The sequence below is a fragment of the Salvia hispanica genome, chromosome 6 (assembly GCF_023119035.1).
Source record: "Salvia hispanica cultivar TCC Black 2014 chromosome 6, UniMelb_Shisp_WGS_1.0, whole genome shotgun sequence".
NCBI lineage: Eukaryota > Viridiplantae > Streptophyta > Magnoliopsida > Lamiales > Lamiaceae > Salvia > Salvia hispanica.
The window spans coordinates 41,239,243-41,259,752 of record NC_062970.1 but is presented as its reverse complement, the minus strand read 5'-3'; the positions used below and the strand labels follow the sequence as shown (position 1 = coordinate 41,259,752).

The window sequence follows — 20,510 nt, the reverse complement described above, 5'->3', positions numbered from 1 at the left end:
TCAATAAAAATGTGTTGATATTTTTCTTGTCCTTGTATTGATATTCTAATGTCATATTGTTGATATTTGTAATACACAATATTGATATAAAAAAACACACACGAAAATTATCATATGATAACATAATGACGATATTACCCTTTTGTTGATATTTTGTCTACTATTTATTGAGATTTATGAGCTTTAATCTCATCCACTCATTTTAAAATTCAATGGTAGAGATTTACTCTTGATTTTGGATTAGGATGCTATAAGCATAGGACCCCTATCAAATATATTTTCAACATTGCTAAATTATTAAAGATAAATATAATAATGTATTAATAACAAATTTGTGCACTATATATAGAATAGAGGGCTATTAATTAATTATTTTGGGAGTGAATTAATTTAAATTGGGCTGCTCTCTTGGGCCTCCTATTTTAAATTGAGAGTTAAATCTTCGGCCTCCATCCTTTTAATTGTTTGGGCTACTAATTAATTATTAGTTGGGCTGTGACTTAAATTGATGGGCTAGTTTAATTATAAGACTTGGGCTGTTTTAATTCCTCTGGGCCGAAGTTTTTATTTAATTTTTGGGGGACTTATTTATTTAATTCACGAATATTTCGAAGGGTGAATAGTTTATGAGAAGTCTGAAATAATTTTTAATTCGGGGAAAAATAAACTGTGCGCATTTAATTACACGCTTAATTAAATCTTGGGATTGAATTCTACTTCGTGGGGGAAACATACGAGGATTCAAAAGAGGAGTTCGTGGGCGCAAGCGGCCGACCGGCGTCGTACGCGACGCCTTGGGCGGCCGCCGAATAATAAAAATTATGCAAAAATCGAGAAACGAGAAATTTTTTTTAATTAGAATGCATGCATCTAATTAGTAGTTTTCTCGCGCTAATTGTTGCGTTATTATTTTATTTATGTAAAGGGAATTGTTCCGTGAGACTCTAAATTCGGAACGAGGAAATACTCAAGTTGCGATACCTTTTAAGATTATGAAGAACAATGGAAACATTATGCATTGAACAATTACAAAATTGTTATGAAGAAAATACAGTACACACCCACCAAAAATTATTGGAAATTAAACTCGGATCTCCACAAATAATCTTGCATCTTTATTACGAAGACGAAGTTTTGGGCCCAAACAAAAAGATTTTGGTCGAGAGAGCGGGCTTTGAATGTTTTGTTGGGCTTTATGAAAATACTTTCACACCAACCAAACTGGTAAAATAAATAAAGTGGCTATCCACCTTATTTGAATAGGCATCCGAATTTGTTTACTAAATTACTACTCCTTCGTTTTAAATTCTTATATGATTAGTGCATGTAAAAATTTGTAATTGAGTACGTAAAAATTAATGCAATATATATGTACATATATACATGTATTTCATTAAATAACATTTGAATTAATTACCAAATAGAATTAATTTTTTTCTCCCTGTCTATATACACCGCACCCGCAGTAGCGCAAGGAAGATGTAATTGTTGGAATGAAGAAATCAATTAAGAGAAAATTAAGGAATCAAGAAAGCCAACTCAAGAAGCTTTGAAGATGTTCTTTGCAAATTGAGTATCGGAGATCTCACTACTCAATTTGAGGGGGAGTGTTAGAAAAAGGAAAAGATATTAGCTTGGAGATCAAGAAAGCTTGGAGGACAAGAAACAATTAGCTTAGAGGCTAAGAAATACATTAGCTTGGTGACTGGTGCCCAAGAATACTTGGAGCACAAGTTTTGTAATACCCTATATAAGGGTGTTATATTATTGAAGAAACCAATCAAGCCATTTATCAAAATGTTGTCTTCAAAGTTCTTCAATATTTTTTAATTTTAGTATTTACATTTCCGCATTTCAATTCTATTATTCAACAGTAATTACTAGTAATAACTTATTGTAATGATGCAGCAATGAATTAAATGAAGTCTCTGTCTCATGACGATGCCAGTGTACCATGTAGGTTGATGACTTGATGTATTAAAAAAAAGGCTTGATAAAAATTCTTATACCAATATGGTTTATAACTCCATGGTTACTATATTTATGGGCATGGTCCTTTTGTGAGGGCTATTGTAAGGACTTCTACATTATCACCAATGCACTAAAATTCAGCAACTTAATTTAGACCATTTAAGAGAAGATATATCAATATCCTAGTTCATTGCCTTGACTTTCTTTTGTGGATGACTATGATTATAATTCTTGAGATATGGAAAATACAATTTGTGAATGATAATAAGATAGCAATGGGTAGTATAATATATAGAGTAGTAATTGGGCAAGTGGGGGCTGAATAGAATAAACAAGCTTTGAAAGTTTCTATCTTTATAGCCATATAGTTAGGTTGTTGCTCCATTATTTAGCTTTTATACAGCTTAGCCTGTATTAGCACCTGATTTTATTGAACTTCACAAAAGAGAACGTTATAGGAAACTATCTAGGATGGGTTGAATTATTCCATTCTTGTAGTTTCTCTTCAAGGTACATCAAAAATTAAAAGATCTAACATGTTTTTATACCGGCGAATCCATTATAACTAGTTGAATTGACTATTGAAAGAAATACGTCTTTAATAAGATAAAAAAGTATAGTACAATAGAATTTCCACAGTCTTATTGGGCTCTTAATTTTACATGTCATTTTTAGTATAACTAGTTGAACCAAATTTTGAATTTTATAAATAATTTTGTTAAATAAATGAATCACCTTGTGAGAATTTAAATATCGCTCACCCACCTACTTTGAGCTACGATTCGCATCAAACCGGACCTTTTCTTTCCGAGCATACGTAGATGTAATCTTACACACTATGAATCTAGATCAAGTAGTCTTATTCCTTGGTTCGGACTACATGAGCCGTGGTGTTGGTTTAAACATGCTTAATTAACCATCCTTTTCAGCCACGCACCAAAAGTGTGCAGCCTCTGTTTGGGACACATTGTTGTTGGATTTATGTTGGCGAGAATGTTTTGGATCGAGTTGGTTAAAAATCGAGTAAATATTTTAATCACCTTAAGGGCTATTTTTTTCCAAGTATTTTGAGATGTCTTTTTGGGTTATGATAAACTGATTTCTATAGCTTGTTTTCAAGTGTGAATATCATGAAGTGATTTATGCGAAATGCTTCTCCAAATTGGTGAGTCCATCAATGGAGTACTTCCTGTGGTCAAGCTCTATATGAAGGCTAGTTCATATGACAATAAAAATAAACACAATGGAGTAATTAATTATACACAAGTACTACTAGTTAATATATAATTAATTTACTAGGGGAGTGATCAATTGCTAACTCATCATTTAATTGCTAACTACAATTAATTTGGCCATATGATTTTAGAAAACGGGTGGTCTACAATTTGCCACGTGTAACTTTCGTTTTTATTAATTAAATCGAAAAAGATAAAAAAAAAACTCCAAATTAGGGTTTTGAATGAAAATGTCAACATAGTGTTCCAAAAATATCAACACAATGCTTTGAGAATGTCAACACAATGCTTTAAGAATGTTAATCCATTGCTTATATTGACATTCTACATGTATTATATTGACATATTTTATATGGTATGTTGACATTTCTGATTGTACGAAAAAAATTAAAAAATTTTGAATTTTTTTTCAAATTTTGACGTCGGAACATATGCATGTATGATATCGTTGGAATCAGTGGCGGACGCAGGAAAAAATCTTGGCAGGGGCTTCACTAAAATATCTTGGCAGGGGACACACACACACATGGTATATATATATAATATATATATTATAAAAAAAACAATAATAAAAATTCCAAAAATGCATAAATATCTAATACATAAAATTAATCCAACACAAGTTTGACAAAAAGAATAATACAGTTTGCTACAGCGGCGGCAATTGAATTCTACGTGTTCTCATCGATTGAAAACGCTACAGGATCGGCTCGTTATCAATCGTTGAAAAAATATCCTTCTCAATATACACAACAAGACTGTCATTCATCCACTCGTCTCCCATTCGATTTCGTAAATCAGTCTTGATAGTCTTCATTGCAGAAAATGCTCTCTCAACAGAAGCAGTCGCAACAGGTAAAACCAAGGCCAGCTCAATAATCCGATAGACCAATAGAAAAACTAAATGCTTCTTAGTTTTGACCATTTTCATAGCAAAACTTCCCAAATCACTAAGCGCAACAAATTGAGGATCACACCGCACATTAGCAATAAAATTACTAACTTGTTGTGGAAGATGTGAACATTCGCTAGCAGAGAAGTCCTCGGGATATAAAGTAGCAATATGAATAACTTGATGCTCATTGAATTCAGAGAAAGAATTTCTTGGATCAAGACACGCTATGCATTTTAGCAAGTCGGTGCTAGCTTCAGAAAACCGATTATTCATCTCTTGTATAATTAAATCAACAACCTTAATATTGCAGCCACAATAAGTTAATGAAAAGTAAATATATCGATAAAAACATGAATAAAAATATTAGATTACCTGATAAAAAATCTCTACCCGATAATGATGTAAGTTTGTGATCAACTCTGCTCCATGCTTTTTTCGACCAGGGTGTGGTATGATGTCCTCCATATTAACTTGTGAAATATTATGCAACTCACAAAATCTATTTGTTTGGTCTAACATGGCTTCCCATCCATCATCCCTAAAACTTTGCAATTGATGTTTCACACTTGAGATCAATGATATAGCTTGTACAATGTTTTGATCTTTCCGTTGTAGGGCATGAGACAATTCATTTGTAGTTCCTAGTAAGTGTTTCATCAAATGCAAAGTAAAAACAAACTCATAATTATCCATCCTTTCGATCAAGCCTTCAGTAGTACTTCTATTATCAAGGAGAGTGGCATCATCTCTAACAATTTCCAACACTTTCTCAACCACAGGCCACATAGAGCATAAACGAAGCAATGTAGAGTAATGTGAGCCCCAACGAGTGTCTCCTGGTCTTACTAAAGTAGTTTCTTGATTTTGACCTCTTCCACTAGTCACTTCTTCATCATTAAGTTGTGCAACTAATCTTTCATATTGCAACTTCCTAAGTTGATCCTTTCTCTTACAAGATGCACCAACCATATTCACAATCATAGAGATATAGTTAAAAGAATCCTTCACAACTCTAATACCCTTAGTAACAACAACAATTGTTAATTGGAGTTGATGAGAGAAACAATGGATGTACATGGCATAAGGATTTTCTTGCAATATTAGAGATTTCAATCCATTGAACTCACCCCGCATATTTGAAGCTCCATCGTATCCTTGACCCCTCACTCTGGATAGAGATAAATTATGCTTCGATAATAAATCATCAATAGCATTTTTCAAAGAACGAGAACAAGTGTCAGTTACATGTACAATCCCAAGAAATCGCTCAATCACATATCCTTCACTATTCACGTATCTTAAAACAACACCCATTTATTCCTTCATTGAAACATCTCGAGCCTCATCAACCAAGATAGTGAAAACTCTATCCCCAATATCTTTGACTATGGCAAGTGTGACTTCTGAAGCACAAGCATTTGTTAATTCCTTTTGAATTCGTGGAGAAGTCATCTGATTATTAGCAGGAGCATTTATACCCAACACTTTGGAAATATCGATATTATGTTCACTAAGCCAATGAAGCAACTCAAGAAAATTGCCTAGATTTGAAGAACTACTTGATTCATCGTGTCCACGAAAAGGCAATCCCTGTTTTAAAAGAAAACGAGTCACATCCAATGAAGCAGTCAACCGAACACGATATGCAACTTCCGCTTTACGAGTATTTGATCGAAATACATTTGCCACACTGTGCCTTTGATCTTGAAAAGCTTCAAACTGAATTCGAGCATTATTGTGACAACTAATTGCAGCCCCAACATGTTGATTGAATTTTTCTAGTGCATTTTTCCAATTGTTAAAGCCTGTCTTTGTAAAAGCATCTTCTGCATATCGACCTCCTTTATCTGATTGCTTGAAAAGATAGCACCAAAAGCAAAAGGCTGCATTTTTTGATGCACTATACTCTAACCATGGAAATTTTGTAAACCAAGCATCTTGAAAACTTCTTTCTTGAATACCATATTTCTTTTTCGGATATGTATTCCCAATTGGTTGGCAAGGACCTTTAACCAAATATTCTCTCCGTACTCTATCCCGAACAGCAACATCAAAAGCCTCTATTGATTTTCGTTTTCCTGGATCAGCATCGATATCATTCAAATCCAATTCAACTTCTGTTGTAGACTGATTTTCTACTGATTCAACAATTCTAGCACTTGGAGAAGATGAAGAACCACCACTTTGCATTTTTTTTGAAGTAACGTTCCATCTTCTGTATTAGCAATTTAGCAAAATAGTTCAATAAATCAAGAAATACTATGTAAATAAAAGTTTCGAATATAAAGTACCGAATCACACAAAAAAAAGGGAAAAACTAACCTTACTTTAGCAATTAAAGTTGTGAGGAAGACAAGTAATTCTCGTGAATTTGTGGGAGAAGCTTTGTTTTTTTTTCCTGCCGTCTGGAATAGTGGAGTAGGGCTGAACAATGACAAAATCCTTGTTAGATTTTAATTAATTACTTTTAGTGATTAAGTGTTGGCTAAAATATAGGAATCAATATTTAATAATTTAAAATAATACTCCCTCCGTCCCGCTTTAGCAGTCCCATTGACTTTTCTGTCCTCTTTTTGTAAAAATGATAAAAAAATAATTAAAGAGGAGAAATGGTAAATTAAGAGAGAGAATAACATAGAGAAGAGTCTTATCTACATTATTGTCTCTCTTACTTTATCATTTATCTATTTTAACTATTTTTTATCATTTTTATAAAAAGAGGACAGAAAAGTCAATGGGACTGCTAAAGCGGGACAGAGGGAGTACGATACTTTTATTAAAAAATGTAAAGCTACACGTCTAACACACGTGCCATTTAAATAGGAAAGTAGGCATTTACTTTCAACTTTTATTATTTTATTCATTTAAATTTAATGCTCTCATCTTCCTCTTCTCAACTCAGCGCCAACGGCCATGGTTATAAAGTTTTGTCCGTAAATTTAATTTTCAGCCCCTCTTCTCCATTAAACCTCTAATAATTTAGACCTCAAAGGTATTAACTTGGCGAGGGCTGACTATAGGTTCGAATTTTTTTTAAAAATTTTGCAGTAGAAATTTATAAGAAAAAATGGGTTTGGGAGGGGCTTAAGCCCCTCACCTCATACACGTGTGTCCGCCACTGGTTGGAATCCTTATGAAATTATCTTTAATTTGATATATGGTATATGAATTTAAAGTTTTGGGATTTCTTTTAAAAGTTAGTTATAACTAAACATGTAGTTAATTGACATTAATATCCCTATTGATATTTTTTGGAATTAATTCTATGGCTTTTTTGACGTTTTTTGCTGACCGTATTGACATTTAGGGATTAATGATCTAAGCCCTTAATTTTAATATCTAATGACTATTATTTAGTTGTAGTTAGCAATTAAGTTATGAATTAGCAATATAACACCCCCTAATTTACTATGTAAAAGTAAATAGAAATTTATATATTTTAGGCTTTACTCCAAGTATATTTCATTCATGGTATAACTAGTCAAACCATATAAGAATTTCAAATCCTTGGTTATAAGTTAATCCACCGTACATAACATATGTAAATTGACCACGATCCAGTGCCCGACTATAACTAGTGTTTTTCAATTGTTTCTTCAATGCATCAACTTGTCCTAATATAATATCTTCAATAATCTCGCCATCAACCCTTCTAACAACTGCATATTTATATATAGGTAGTTTCACTTGCTTTATTTCGGATTTCAGAGGTTTAGGAAGACCATCATTTTGATACTTTTTAGGTACGTAATAATAGATTGTATAAGTCAAATTTGCAGCTGTAGAATTTGATACATCCATCATCAATACATGGCCTATATCATAATTATCAAATATAAACACTCCTTGGTCATTACCCCGAGTATAGTAATCCAATAATATGCAGACATAACGCAATCACTTAGAAAATTTTAGAAAAGGGATAAAAACATATAATGCGATTTGAAAATCAATAGATGGATTGAATTTAACTTGTTTCCACCGAATTTGAATATCAATTGCATACGATGATAGAAACACTGAGAAAAAAACTTACATTTCTCCGGCTTTTGCAAGACCACCCATAACTGAGTATTGAATAAGGCTCGGACGTGTCACCCATAAAGATTGACTGTAATTTCTAATTTCAAATTCTTTTTCACTGTGAATAACCGTATATATTAGACAATCAACTTTTGTACACGGCACAGGAGGACCACCTCCTCCATATCCTTTTGTTTTTGCATTCTTGTACAACAATGCAAGAAAAAATCATCAATAGACAAAGTGTCTTTCTTAGAGGTGACATTGAATAACTTGATTTGATAATGATTTCTCTGATCGATTTGAGGGGTGTATATATGGAGTCAGAAAAATCATACTCCATTTTGGTTTGTCCCAAGTTACTTGTCATTTCTTTTTTTTTTTGCTAAAACAAAACATCTAATCTCACATACTTTATTATTTCTTTACTTTACTCTCTCTTTTTTTCTCTCACTTTATTTCTCCCAACTACTTTATTTAACTCACTAACACAACTTTCTTAAATCCCGTACTAAAAAGAAACGCCTCAAGTAACATGGAACATAGGAGTATTAACTTAGATAAGATGCGATCAGTTGTGATTATGTTGGCGTTATTAAAAAAATACAATTCTAAAATTGCACTCGTGATCAAATTGGAGATTTTCATATAGATATTAGGACCTTGTAATATTTTATTCCCGTTTAGATAACCTCTCTATTGTTGTGGACAGGAGTGTTTAAACGGTTCTCCGGTTCTCGAGTAACCGGAATCAGAACCGGAACCGGCCGGTTAATTGAGGAATCGGAACCGAAAAATCCGGTTCTGGTTCCGGTACCGGTTCTTACTTTTTAAATAAAATCCCGGAAACGACCGGTTCCTAACCGGGAACCGGATTATAATTCAATTTTATATTTTTTTATAATTTAATATACTAATAAGTCTAATTAATTGAATTAATTTTGAATTACAGTAAAATAATTTGAAACATTCAGTGATTTTTAAATTTAAACATTGTTAGATTTGCGAGCTCTAATTTTTGAAGTATTTAAAATGTTTAAACCGTGATATTTTGAAACTACAATTATTTCTCTAATCCATTTTTTATGAACTAGCTACGATGAATAGGACATCATAAGTTTGTTTTTAATTTCCAAAAGAACTTATACAAATACAATTTCATTTCATGTGCTAGAAATTTAACTTTATAACAAATCTATGTAGCAATTCATTTAACATACGATTTTAACCTATTTGTGAATAATTTATTAACTGTTCCATTATAAACCAAAAAGTCACAACAAGATCAATTAGTATCAGAAATTCCAATGAATATTTGTTTAGCTGAAAAAGGGAAAATTGAATTCAATTTTAAAACTCACTTCTAAAAAAAAATTGCTAAAGTTTAGAACTCTTATTTTTGTATTAAAAAATTGCTAATATAAACTAGTCCGACCTAATATACATCACTCTTATCCATGTATGAATATTATTGTGTTGTTGATTTATATTTATTGTGTATTTATTTAAATTTGTTAGTACTGTATTATTTATATTTCTAGATGTTGAATTGTTATTTATTTAGTATTAAACTATTAAAAATTATAAATAAATTTGGATTAAAATTACATATCGGCTCCAGTTCGAAACCGGAATCGACCGGTTCTTACCCGGCCGGTTCCAAACCAGAACCGATCGGCTCCGGTTCCGGTTCCGGTTCCGATTCTAAGATTTATGAAAATTTAAAACCGATTAATCGGTCAACCGATCCGGTTAGAACCGGAACCGACCGAATAAGCAGGCCTAGTTGTGGAGTGCCGAACTTATTCCACGTTTATGTGAATTTGTGTTAAAATTTTAATTTCCGAAACTAGTCTTATTTAATGCCGATAAAGATAACACGTGGAGCAAAAAACTTTAAATTAAATAGAAAATTATAGTACTATTATACTATAATAGTAGTATTAAATTTTGTAGAATATAATACATGTATTTTCTTAATATGTGTGGAAGAAGAATATTCTAATCGAGCGGAGGCAGAGGCCGTATATAAATATTACTACTGTTTTTATTAACTAAAAAAAGAGGCTATTTACCTATTTACCTGGCACAAATACCAATCACAGTTAAAAGTGCTTGGCAATAACAAAAAACGGGTGTGTTAACTTGCGAGGAATTACAAGCACGGTCAACGTGCTCGATCTGGCAATCTATCAGCAACGGAAATTGGCAAGCACCATTTATGTGCTCGGGATATAAAAAGGAATTACAAGCACGGTCAACGTGCTCGATCTGGCAATCTATCAGCAACGGAAATTGGCAAGCACCATTTATGTGCTCGGGATATAAAAAAAAAAGCACTTGTGAAATTTATCATTTTTACTAATTGCGAAATTTCCGACTATCATAATTGTGCTCGGAATAAAAAACATACTTTTGAAATATCTGAACACCTTCATTGTGCTCAGAACTACCAACTAAAAGTTCGAGCATACGCATGTGCTCGCCATTCCGAGCACATGGAGGTACTCCTATTTTCCGAGCACATAGGGGTGCTCGCAACATCCAAACACAAGTAGGTGCTAGGTTTATTCAGCACAAGTGTTCTAAGCACAACAAGGAGCTTGGCCATTCACCGAACACTTAACTGTCAATTGTTATTAGTTAATTTGATCTTGAACTAGAATAGATATAATATAATTTCGTGATTTTCATGTGATTTGTGGTCTACATGACTACATGGATACAACTAATTTTAGTTTTGTCATAATCAATTTCACAAAATTACTAGTATTGGTTTAATAATCAGTATTGGTTTAATAATCGATTCTCTTTTTCTACGTAGGTGCCTTTAAAATTATAAAGTTTAATATATGTGTTGTGTTTTAGTGTTTATATGAGACTGATTATACGTAATGAAACACATAATTTATAGTACTCCTAATAAAATGAAGTTTGAGCGATTGAGTTACGTTTATTCATCAAGTATTATTAATTTTTTTTTTCTGATAAAGTATTCTCCTACTAAATGCTCCAACAGACCAACACGTATATTCCCATGTCATTAGAAAACTATACTTAGAAAAATCATCTACATCCATTATTGACATATACAAGCCCATAAGACAAGAGTCGGCCCAACTATATAATAATATCATAATTGGATTGCGTTAGTGTGCTAACTAATTTACAGTAACTAATATTCAATTCTGTGTATTAAAATTATCAACATAAAGATATAATTATATCAATACAACATGTAAATTTAAATATCAACACAAAGACATAAATTTATCAACACACGAATATTGATAAATTTGCGTCTTTTTGTTGATATTTTTAACATACAAAATTGATATTATTAGTTATTACTATAAAGTAATCCCTTCGTTTCTTCATAGTTGAGTCATTTTTTCATTTCAGGAAGTTTCTTCATAGTTGAGTCATTTCCATATATGGTAACTTTTTTCTCTTTCTTACTTTACTCTCTTATACTTTATTCTCTCTGCTTTATTCACTTTATACTTTATTCTCTCTACATTTTCCTCTCTCTTACTTTTTTATCTATTTATTTACCCAACATTCATTTCTAAAACTCCGTGCCGAAAAATTTCGCCTCAATTATGAAGAAACGGAGGAAGTAGTTAGTATTCGATCACACACCTATCATAACTATCTTAATTTTAATTTCGCTTAATACTTCATACAAGTACTTGCCATTGTATGTGCTGACATGAGAAAATTTCGCTTAATACTTCATACAAGTACTTGCCATTGTATGTGCTGACATGAGAAAAAGGAAACTTCCTTATTTAATTTAATGTATTTATACTATATATCCTCATTTTCTTTCTCAAATTTTTTGTTTTTGATAATGTATAGGGAGAGTAAGTACTGTGTACATTTGGTTAAAATATAGGGAGTAACTAAAGATCGAGTATTTAATTTTATTTGTTGTCCACTAAAGATCAATTTTTATACCAGAAAACTTATGCTCTAACTTTTTTATCTAAACACTACAAATATGAGTATTATTTTCATGAATGAGAGGGCAATAAATTTTGACATTGACATGGGAGCTGATTGAGATTTGAGATTGCCAATAATGTAGGAGTAATTGTCATTGATGAACTTTTTCCCTAAAATTTTCTGAATACGGTCTCTTACTTCATTATATACATTAATCAAAATTAGCAAGCAAAATTTGGTAAAATGTTCACATGGGATTAGGTAATGTCAGATGATGAGAAAAATCTAGGTGCAAAACAATAATTTTCAAATTATTCTTTTAAATTGCCTCCGTCCCAAGGAAGATGACCCATTTTTGGGCGGCACGGGATTTTATGCAGTTATATTTTGTGTGTTAAGAGGAGAGAGTAAAGTAAGAAAGAGGGAATAAAGTAGAGATAAAGGTTTTTCCATTTTAAATAAGAGGGAACATCAATTTTAGTCTACGAACTTTGCCAAAATATCATTTTAAGTCTGTGAACTTTGAAAATATCATTTCAGGTCTATCAACTATGAGTTAATATCATTTGAAGTACTTTTTTACTACTTCCAAGTTTTATTGGACGAAAATACCCTCGATAACTTAGAGGGTATATATTTTTAATAAACTTATCATATACTCATATTTTTTATAAATATCTTTACAATATATTTTTGATGAATTTTTTAAATATAATTTGACCTTCAATATTATCATTTAATTATGTGACATGCAAGTAAAATTGTTTTTCTTCAATTTTTTATATTAAAGAATTTTAAAATAGAATAAAGAACTTTTCTTCAATAATAAAAAATTGAATAAGGATCTTTTCTTGCATGTCACAAAATTAAGTGATAATATTGAAGGTCAAATTATATTTAGAAAATTCATCAAAAATATATAGTAAAGATATTTATAAAAAAATATGAGTATAGGATAAGTTTATTAAAAATATATACCCTTTAAGGTATCAAGGATATTTTTGTCCGAAAAAACTTGGAAATAGTAAAAAAGTACTTCAAATGATATTAACTCATAGTTGATGGACCTGAAATGATATTTTTAAAGTTCACGGACCTAAAATGATACTTTGGCAAAGTTCGTGGACCAAAAAAAAAGTTCCCTCTTTAAATAATGGGTCATCTTGATTGAGACAAACCAAAAAGGAAAGTGGGTCATCTTCAATGGGACTGAGGGAGTACATGATTTTTTTTAACGCACACGATGTGCAAGTGGTGCTGTGGTGGTACCAAAAGTGTATCCATGAAATTTTTAGTGAAAACTTGGTTTCTTTATGTAACATCCCGGAATTTAGAACCCTAATCTTTGAGCCCTAAAATTAATTGTGGATGACGTGGAATCGAGAATGCTTTTATTTCATGAGGTGTTATGGTCGATTTGAGTTTAGGGTTTGTGTTGAAAGTTTGAAAAGTCAAACTATGTGATTTAAATGAGGTGGCATGTGATTTATTTATTTGTGAGGCTATGTGGCAAATTAATTATCTAAGGGTGAGTGAGAATATTAGAGAAAATTTCCATTAATACTTGTCATCCTAATTCTTGTAATTTTCGAACCCTAGACCCCTTGGAGAAAGAATTTCTATTTTTTTTCCGGAAATTATTTAATCCTTGGATATTTATCCAAATTAAATTCCAAGAGCCAATTATTTCCTTGTTTAGAGATGGAAAAATCGAGCCCCTCATTCCTCTAGGTGATTTTCGAAAATCATCCATGTGGGAAGGAAATATTATTTTGCCTATTTAATTGATCCCTTGCTTGATTTCCTTCCATACCTAGAATTTAATTATTCTACCAAATCTTTCCATACTTCAAGAGATCTTGCCTTACTTCATTTTAGTCAATATTCAAAAATTCATGCCTTATTTAAAAGGCATAGAAATCGGCCCCTACCTTGCCTCATGGAGGATTTTCCTTATTTTTATTTTGCTCCATAATATCTTATTCTATATGGAAAAATACCAAAACAAAGTCTTGGCTATTTTGAGAGCCTAATTTTTGAAAACTAGGGAGATTTGCCCTAGGATCTATTTTTTGTTAATTCTTCTTCCCTACTTCACAATATTATTTCATTTTATTGGGGAGAATGAGATCTTACCAAATATTCTATTCTAATTACCTAAAGATCTTGTTGAGCACTATAAATAAGAGAAACATCAACCCTAGCCCCCATAATTTTCGGCCCCCACCCTCCCACACACTCTCTCAATTTTTCTTCTACATTACTCCATTAATCCTTCATCCTTTGAGAAGAAATTGAAGTTTAATCCAAGAACTTCGAAGAATCAAGGCTAATACTTGTTTTCTACCGATTGTTTTTCGCTAAAAAGGTATTTTTGTTTAAGAGTTATGTTTGTTCTTCTTCTACCTCTTCTTTTTCTTCTTCTAACCGATTAATCGGTCTTCTTGAACCCTCATGCATCTTAGTTGAGTGAAAGAGGGATAAAAAGGGATGTGGGGACATGTGTATGTGTGTGTGCCGTGTGTGTGTGTGCCGTGTGTGTGTGTGTGCCGTGTGTGTGTGTATTGATGTGTTGTGTAGTGTGTGTTTGATGGTTAAATCTTCGTGTGCGATAAACATGATCTTGATTAATTAGTGTTGATAAGATAAATCGTTGGGAAGAGGGAAAAGTAATGAGACATGCATGAGTAAGAATAGTATTGAACCTAATTTGTGATATGTGCCTATGTGATTAAAAGGTGAAACTTTGGTTGCGAAGCCGGATAACGGAAAAGCGAATCAGTTTTGATAACGGAAAACTAAGCAGTTGAGGTGGGCTTTACTCTAAAAAAACTCTCTTTTATTTTATCAAAACGTTGTTCGGGGTTATAAGGGTGGTTTAACTGTTATGCCATACCTATGTTTGTTTTTATGTGATATCTGATCTGCTTATACGAATTCGGGTTTGAGTATGGGCCGCAAACCCTACCAGGCTGTGTACACGATGGGATCGAGAGCCGTCCTTGCTAGTCGGCCGGTCTCGTGGGCGAAAAGTGTGGCCACACTTTCGTCGCACCATGGAATGATTGTTAATTGATGAGAAAATTGGAGGTTATTTTGACTGGCCAGTCTATGAAAATATATTTTGTGATACTCGTGATATTCCTTTTATAACTGCTTAAAACTCGAGTTCACTTGGTAAGGGTGGCATAACTTATAAAATGTTTTGGCAACGAGCTCACTGAGTATTTCAAAATACTCAACCCCGCATGTGTTTTCCTTATGTGCAGGTTGAATGATGACGAGCGGTGGCGGGTGTTGAGCAGCTTAACTAATTAATATGGATATGTGGAACTCTAAGTGTAGTTGTGTCACCATACATAGCTATGCTTTTCTCTTGGTCGTTTTCCGCTGAATTTTTGATATTCTTTAGAATTTCTTCTTGGAATATTTGCATCTTGCCTTCGGTTTGAAGCCTTAGTCTTTTTCTTGTGATTTGTCTTGGATAATGAGCCGTGCTCTTAAGATATTTTGATCGCCATTTATGATATTTTTCTTCCTTTAATCTTCTAGGTTAAGTAGTTGCTTTTAATACTCTGATATCTCTTTCAATTCTTTTGGTCAATACTCTTTAAATGAAACCCTAGTCTATGTTTACTTCTTTAGAGTTGGTTTTGGGTAGCAGCCGCCGCATTTATTGTACCCTATGAGGGCGGGCTGTTACACTTTAGGTTATAAATATATTTAGTTTAAAAGTCATGATTAATTTCGAAAAAAAAAATCATATTAAAGGGTTATAAGGGATGATGCTATATTATTTACAATATTATATTATAAATACAATAGTTTCCTCTCTTTTGGTGAATAGTTCTGCGTTTTCAAGTGACAAATTTTATAAATAGGTGATCTTTGTGACTATGCCCAAATATTAAATTGATTGATAACTTGGTAAATGATATGATGCTATATTATTTATAGAATAGTAAACTGATATGGTGCTACCCGTATTAGTTGTCCGGCGAGAGGCTGACGGTGGATGGTCCGTTCGTGGGATTAGTATTTCCCATCGAGCAATCTTGAATGCAATGACACAGACCGAGAGAATATTCATAGTTGGGTCGGACGAATTAGCAAAATATCCTAGAGTAACTTTTACTTATTGAGTGATGAGCCTTCCAGTTGGCACATCAGATTACTAAGACCGACTTTCTCTACACCATATATGATTACTTGAGAGAAGTATTATAAATTCATTACCATTTAAAAAACCAAAAAAACAACAAAACAAGAATCGAAGTAACAATTTTCATCGGCTATTTCAGAGATAGGCTATCCTTTTTTGGGACGAAGGGTTGTAGGTAGGGTCGATGGCTGATCGAAAGCCCAAATTCAATAGTTTCCGGTATTCGTGGACATGGGGTTGGCTGACACCGTGCAACCCCATCTCCGTCCCTTAAAATTTGGCACCATTTGACCCGGCACGGGTTTTAAGAAATGTAATAGAAAGTGAGTTGAAAAGGTTTGTGGCATATGAGTCATACTTTTATATATTAATTTTAAAATAAAATGTGAGTGAGAATGAATTAGTAGAATGTAGGGTCCACTACCAAAAATGGTAAAAGTGAAAGGTGACAAATTTTTAGGGACAGACGAAAAAAGAAATAAGTGATAAATTTTCAAGGACGGATGGAGTATTAAATTTGTTGCTGACAATGGAACCGCGTGTGCAACAAAAGGATTATTATATCCAGAGCAAATATCAAGCTACATTGGTATGACTATTAATATGAGTAAATATATTGATTCATGAATAGACGTAAAAATATATATAGAGTAACTGAAATTTGGTGAATGAATAATGCATTCGTAACAAAGAGTAGTACTATTTTCTTGTATGAGGCTTGGCCAACCAACTCTCAATATTAGAATTTTGTGATCGAAAATGAACTTCGAATTTAAATTGTAGCTGACTCAATCAAAATGATTCATTTTAGTATTTTGTGGTGGAAATCCGAGGTCGCCCACACAAACTTCTACAACATAATTTTTTGGGTGATACGATGGAAATAATTTTCAGATGGTGCAATTCAAATAACACTCTCCACTTAATCAGATTGAATGTTGTAACTCTGGATCTAAATTTTTTATAATTAGCCACTTATTTTCTAACTCACTTTGGAATTGTGATGTATGCTTTGGCATGGAAAATGTAAAATTTTTTAATAAATGTTTGGTGGGAGGCTTGAAAATCATAACAACATATCAACGATTAAAAATTTTATGGCTGTATCCTAATTATAAATGATGAATAAAATCGATATCTCACAATTTATTGATATGCTGACCATCCCCTTTCATAATAAAATCGGGGCAGACCTCTCTGAAAAGTCTTTAGGCCCAAAAGGATTTATTTCCGATTAAGCCCAAATTAATGATAATGGCAATTTCGAAATCAAATTTATCAATTAGATGAGGCATAAAATGCTAGTGGGGTGTAGTCAGTCACCAATCCATCGAGGTCATGTAGATGAGGCATAATTTCACATTTATTATTAGTATAAATAGTTGGGTTCAATTTATAAATTCGTAATCAAATGAAATCCAACCCAATTTGGACGGAATAGCTATTTATGACCTTCTGCGCCCCTTTTTCCCCCTTTCCCCTATTCTACGCCACTTTATTCAATTACTCTCTGTAAAAAATAGCGGATGGCACCATATTAAACAAGCAGAGCAGCCATATCATATTAATTAGAGTTTACATACAAACCAAAAGTTCAAAAAAAAGTTACAAACTTAACTGACTTTTCCCAACATGGCTAAATAGTAGTACTAGGATTTAACAAAAATACAGTAACATAAATAAAAACTACTCGTAGTTAACATAAAGGTAATCATCGAGGGATAGGAGCGTGGGCATGCCGCCTTTGTTGGTGAGATAAACTTGGTCGACTACAAGCATGTAAATGGAATAGGTGGTGTTTGTCAGCTTTGGAAATCCTGCAAACAAAACAATATAATGTGACTGAGTATGTATGTATAAGTATAACCATCAATTAATTAAATGAAACGAAACAGAGAAATATGAACCTCTGAGGGAGGGGTGGGCTTCGAACAAAGCCCTCTCAGCCCTCGAGCACTCCTCCGAATGCTCAGGAAGCTTTCGGAGCTTCCCGAAGAGTACGATCTGCGGGAAGAGATCCAGACGGTCGCCTTCGGAGATAGCCAAACTCGCCCGCAGATGCGGATCCGTCCTCACCGGCTCGGAGGGGGAGAGGTAGAGCATGGGATATCCCGTACACGCGGCGGTGTATGATACAGGGTGAATGAAGGGGTAAGCATCATACCCCTCGGTGCAAAGCCAACCCGAACGCCCATGGCTTACCACACACGGACGCCCGTCACCGCAGTCCGCATTTTCCGTCAATGTGAGGCTTTGTAGAACCAGGAGGAGGCAGACAACAATTTTGATCATTTTGTGTGAGAGAGAAAGGGGGTGATTGTGATCATATGAAAGCATAGGGAGTACTATATACCAGAGAGCCCATTCTTTTTAACAACACGTTTTTTCAGCAATAGAGACTTGAGTTGGGTTAATGTCACTCTGTGAAATTTAAATGCAGTGTCACGGGATTACATATCATGGGCCATTGAAAATTTGGTGCTGGAGGATGACATACTCCTAACCAATGTGTTTTTGTATAAACACATTTAATTTAATGATTCCTTAAAAATATCTGTCAAACGCATTTTAAAAAAATTGATGATACCTTTTAAAGCGTAGGTAGTGTATTAACACAAAAATTAGTGTTTTCATTAATTGATATATTAACGATATTCTTTAAGCTGGACATTTTTTCACAAAACGGGCAAAATTGGCTATATATTTGGGACATATGATATTTTAATTAATTAATTCACCTATTAATTCTTAAACTTCCATAAGAACTTGGTGTATTTATTTATGATTATTTACTTGACTCTAATAGTCACCCTTATTTATCTCTAACTGATCGTTGCTAACGGTAGGAATAGTGAGACTTGAATTAGGAAAGATTGATATCTATAGTAGTTCAGAATACACACCAAAGAATCATAAATTATTTTTGAGAAAATACTCCATCGATCCATCTGTATTTTTATTTTATTTGTATGAATAGTGTCAAATGGAGTACTACTATATATTGTTCTCAATATTTGGTCTGAGACCAGTAATGTACACGAGTTATCGCCAGCGTCAATGCAAATAATTATGTAATGCTTTAAAATTTTAGACAAACTCTTTTCTAACCATAACCATAACCAATTTATCTTTGTAAGAATTGTTGGTTATCCAAGCATAAATGCAACGGGTTCCATATATCTAGTGGATTCTCTCATCGAACAAGAAAATTAGCCGTAGGAGTCTTCTAAATTAATTATGTAACATACAAGTTACAACTAAACAGAGTAGTACTAGTAATTGAATATTTGTTGATGAGGATTGAGGACAATCACGTTTGGGTATGATTGTATGAATAAAGTTGGTTATTTCGTGGTCGTTGCTACAATCAAAAAATTGAGAAGTGAGAACCATGTTTACTACTCGTAGTTCCTTTATTTTAGTAATTAAAATTATGTAATACGGAGTACTAAAATAACTAGTATTACTGTATTAATAACGTTTAAACAAATAGGAAATTACCTAAAAAGCCAGACTAAGTTAAACAACGATACATTTGTATGGGAACAAATTATACGCTAGGAGTAGTATAATAATGCTTTAATAGTGCTAAAAGTCGTAAAATATTCAAATAATAAAAGAGTAATTGTTGTTCACCGACTACATGACTCTTTATACGGGCGAAACCGTTGTACTACTATATGTTATAACTAGTTGAATTGACTATTAAAAGAAATACGTCCTCAATAAAATACTACAACAAATGACAAATCCATCGAAAAATTACACACAATAATGAATAGCGTTCATATATTCTTGAATTGAGGATACGTTGATAAAATGTCCTTAAACTGGGGACTCGTTAATGTCTTCATTTATAGCCCCCAAATCGAACCTCCATTTGTTCTATTCTTTTGACCTAATTCTAATTCAACTCCATTGATAAAACTAGCTCTCAAAATAGAGGAGTTGTCAAGTGGGCTGGTCCAGGCCCAGGCCCACCTATATTTTTCATCTGTAATTTTTTTTGTAGTGATGGATTGGTCTTGGCCGAATTAACAAAGTGAAGATTAGGCCGGAGTACAATAAATCAATGAGCGCATCCATTTCGAGAATGGAACGAAAAGAGGAATTAAAGAGTTAAGCTAACAATTCCAATATTTTTCACTGTGAATGTCGGACATTCAATATTTTTACCTTGCAACTGAGGAGCATTTCCTCCATAACCTTTCGTTTCAGATGCTTTGCATTACTAGAAAAACGATGCATGAAAAAATCACTATTAGACATAGTGTCT

General features: G+C 33.0%; 1 protein-coding gene and 1 pseudogene across 1 annotated transcript; both read right to left on the bottom strand.

The window, feature by feature from the left end:
- Positions 1–3,903: 3,903 nt before the first annotated feature.
- On the bottom strand, positions 3,904–6,291 carry LOC125195362 (annotated as a pseudogene).
- An 11,480-nt stretch (positions 6,292–17,771) lies between these two features.
- On the bottom strand, positions 17,772–18,608 carry LOC125192210. The gene is made up of 2 exons (XM_048089729.1): positions 18,142–18,608; positions 17,772–18,051 (listed from the first exon to the last, which is right to left on the bottom strand). The coding sequence occupies exons 1-2, from the start codon at positions 18,569–18,571 to the stop codon at positions 17,921–17,923; spliced, it is 561 nt and encodes a 186-aa protein (XP_047945686.1). The 5' UTR covers positions 18,572–18,608; the 3' UTR covers positions 17,772–17,920.
- Positions 18,609–20,510: the final 1,902 nt, after the last annotated feature.